This window comes from Pteropus vampyrus, unplaced genomic scaffold (assembly GCF_000151845.1).
Source record: "Pteropus vampyrus isolate Shadow unplaced genomic scaffold, Pvam_2.0 Scaffold117, whole genome shotgun sequence".
In the NCBI taxonomy this organism is placed as follows: domain Eukaryota; kingdom Metazoa; phylum Chordata; class Mammalia; order Chiroptera; family Pteropodidae; genus Pteropus; species Pteropus vampyrus.
Window position 1 is genome coordinate 3,943,372 of NW_011888898.1, and position 2,974 is coordinate 3,946,345.

Below are 2,974 nucleotides of genomic sequence, written 5' to 3' on the forward strand. Positions count from 1 at the left end.
CGGAGCCGGCGCCGCGCGGCCGCACTAGAATGGAGGTGCCCGGCGGCAGCGATCCCAGAGACGGGGCTGGGGAAGGTGCCCATCCGGACCCCCGGGCCCCCAGCGCCGCTGCACCCAGCTCCGGCCCGTGCGCGGCCGCTCGGGATTCGGAGCGCCAGCTGCGCCTTCGCCTCTGCGTCCTCAACGAGATTCTGGGCACCGAGAGGGACTACGTGGGCACCTTGCGCTTTTTGCAGTCGGTGAGTGTGTCCCAGGGAGCCCGGGGACAGCGGAGCGCCGGGGCCTCAGAGCGGGGCGGTCGGTCCCCACAACCTGTGGCCGAGGCCCCCGGGGGTCTCGAGAAGTCGCCTCAAGGGCGCCTCGTGGGGCGCGCGGAGAAGTGAGGCGACCCGGGCTTCTCTAGTGCTGGGCTGTCGCCTCCCTGGCGGGCCCGCAGTCCAGCCCTGACCTGGGGACTCCCGCACTTGGTACCCCGCCACCACCCGGCGCGCTGCCCTTTTGTCTTTTTCTTCCCCCCTCCCCGGGGCCTTTCGAATAGTTTTTAAATTAGTTACATCCGCGAGGCAGGGGCTCTGGGACCCAGGCGCCGGGAGCTTTAGCTCCTGCGTTCTTTTCTCGCGGGTTTCCTTCGCCGCCCAGTACATCACCAACTCTGTAGCCAGGGCGGACCCTGGAAATGCTAGAAGCCCAGTGTCCCTCCGCGCCGAGGAGGACAAAACTCAAAGTCCAGAGGAGGGACGGAGATCGACAAAACTCCGGAGCAGGACCCTGGTCCCCACGCACGCACTTTTGCTGGAGCTTGGGGAGCGTGGAGCTCGAACGCACGACTCGGCAGTCCAGTCCCCGCTCCCCCACCTCCAAGTTGCAAAACCACAGCGACAGACTGTAAAATAACTGAGCGTTTACTGTGTGGCAGGCGCCTACATGTGTCATTAGAAGGTTTAACTTCCACGAGTGGCTCATGAAGTAGGGACGAGTATTTCCCCCAGTTTTTAGATGGGAGAGTTTAGTTCCAGAGAGGTTGAGTAACTTGCCCAGAATCACACAGGTAGTTAACTGGGGACAGTGGCTTTTGAATTAGGGCAGGCCCAGCTGGTGCTCTAAACCCCTATCCTATGCTGCGTATCTTCTCCTCCTCCTCCTCCTCCTTCTGCTGCTTCTTCTTTTCTGTTAGAGGGAGGAAGGGGCCGCTTCCCTACTCTCCTAGGAAGTGAGAAAAGTGGCTGGGGAGGAGGGGGTGGGTCGGGCCCAGCCTCGCTGGAAGTTAGGAGACTCGAAGCCTTTAATCTCCGTGCCTCCTGCTGGGACCTCATTTACTCCCTTCTCTGCTCTAGGAAGTCTTTTAATCCTAGTTCAGGAAGGGCTGGTGGGGGCGGTGGTGGTTCCTTTAGAGACCTCAGAGCCAGAGCTTCCACTCTGGGGGTTGGGGGTACGGAGAGAAGGAGACTCTGGCATCTTCTGGGGTCCCCCAGTAACTTGAGGGGTTAGCTGAGGCTGTGCGAGGTCCGAGTTCTAACTCGGAGAAAAGAGCCCTTATCTTGTGAAAAGAGGTTGTGTGTGTGTTGGAGGATGGGGGGTGTTGTACAGGCATTGAAAACCATTTGGCTAAAGGACCTTTTTAGAAAGGCCTGTAAGAATAAGGCAGGGTTAGCATTTTTTTTTTTTCCCCATCTCGCCCTCTCTCACAGTTAAAAAAAAAAAAAAAAAAGAATCTGCTCAGTTTGAAGCTGGCAGTTCCTGAATTAAAGATGTAGACAGCCCTGACATCTCTGAACAATGTCAAATTCTAGGGAACTCCTTACTTCTCTTTCTGAGCCACTCCCTGCTCCTCAGTCTGAAAGAGAAAGAGGAAAGACAAACCAATTTTTATACTAATGGGAAAGAAAGCCCTTGCCCTAGATGGTGTGGGTGCATTTCAGACCAGATACAGAATGCGTTTGGGTTAACTGTGGTTTTTAATTGTCCATGCGTAGAGACTGAGGAAGCTGGAATAATGGAAATTGATTAGAATCAACCATTCTTATTATTAAAGAAATAAGGGAAAAAAATTTCTCTACTTCTACATTATCTCCTTGGCACTTTTAATTTGCTGAGTTTGTTTGTTTGTTTGTTTGTTTTTTTTGGATTGACTTGTCAGCTCTGTGATGAGCTGGTTCCAACTTTGACATCATGGACCAGTCATGGCACCTGTCCTGGCCTCAGTTTCTCCACCTGTAAAACTAGGGGGAGGGGAATCCAGGCTTCCCTTCTGCCTGTCCTTTTGGCTGTCCCCAAGCTGGTGCCAGAAACAAGACTGATTGTGTAACATGACCAGCCATACCTTGTTTGTGAGTCGCAGAAGGCCTCTCCTGTTTTGCTCCATCAGAAATGGCCCCTGAACAAGCCAAGGCCTTTTCATTTTGAAAACCCAGGGCTCAGAGCTTCAGGAACTGCTAATTACCAAGGCTTTCCACGCAGTGAGGTTGGCAGACTGCAGGTTGTGATTCTCTTCTGTCTTCCCAGTCTCTCCTCTCAGCCTTTATACTTGCTAAGGGATTTTCCCCTGTGCCTCCTGGCTTGGGAGAATGGAAGAATGCTTAATAATCCCTCCCTGCTCTTAAGTCCATGTGGCAGAGGCAGGCCTGCAAGGGCTGCCCCAGCCTCCGTGTGTCCCTGGTTTTAAGGTTCCATTACCGGTAGAAATGAAGTCTTTGTGTAGACTGAGCATTGTGGAAGATGCAGAAAAATCAGGTCTAAGTTCCTGCACTCAAGGAGAGGACAGTCTCATGAAGGTGACAAAATGGAGCTTTATGAATTAAGTACAAGGCTGGGCTCTGGAGCCAGACTGCTTGGGATCATGTCCTTGAACTCTGTGACCTAAGGCAAGTGGCTTAACCTTTTTGAGCCTCACTTTCCTCATTTGTAAAATGGAGGATGATAATAGATATTATCTTAGAGAGTTTTTAAGAGGATAAGTGAGATATATATATATATA

General features: G+C 52.7%; 1 protein-coding gene across 1 annotated transcript in view; it reads left to right on the top strand.

The window, feature by feature from the left end:
- Window positions 1-6: 6 nt before the first annotated feature.
- PREX1 (phosphatidylinositol-3,4,5-trisphosphate dependent Rac exchange factor 1) overlaps window positions 7-2,974 on the top strand; it is a 184,618-nt gene continuing 181,650 nt past the window's right edge. The window contains exon 1 of the mRNA XM_023534087.1: window positions 7-239. Within this exon, the coding sequence (XP_023389855.1) occupies window positions 30-239 (210 nt within the window). The 5' untranslated portion in view covers window positions 7-29. The remainder of the gene's footprint in view (window positions 240-2,974) is intronic.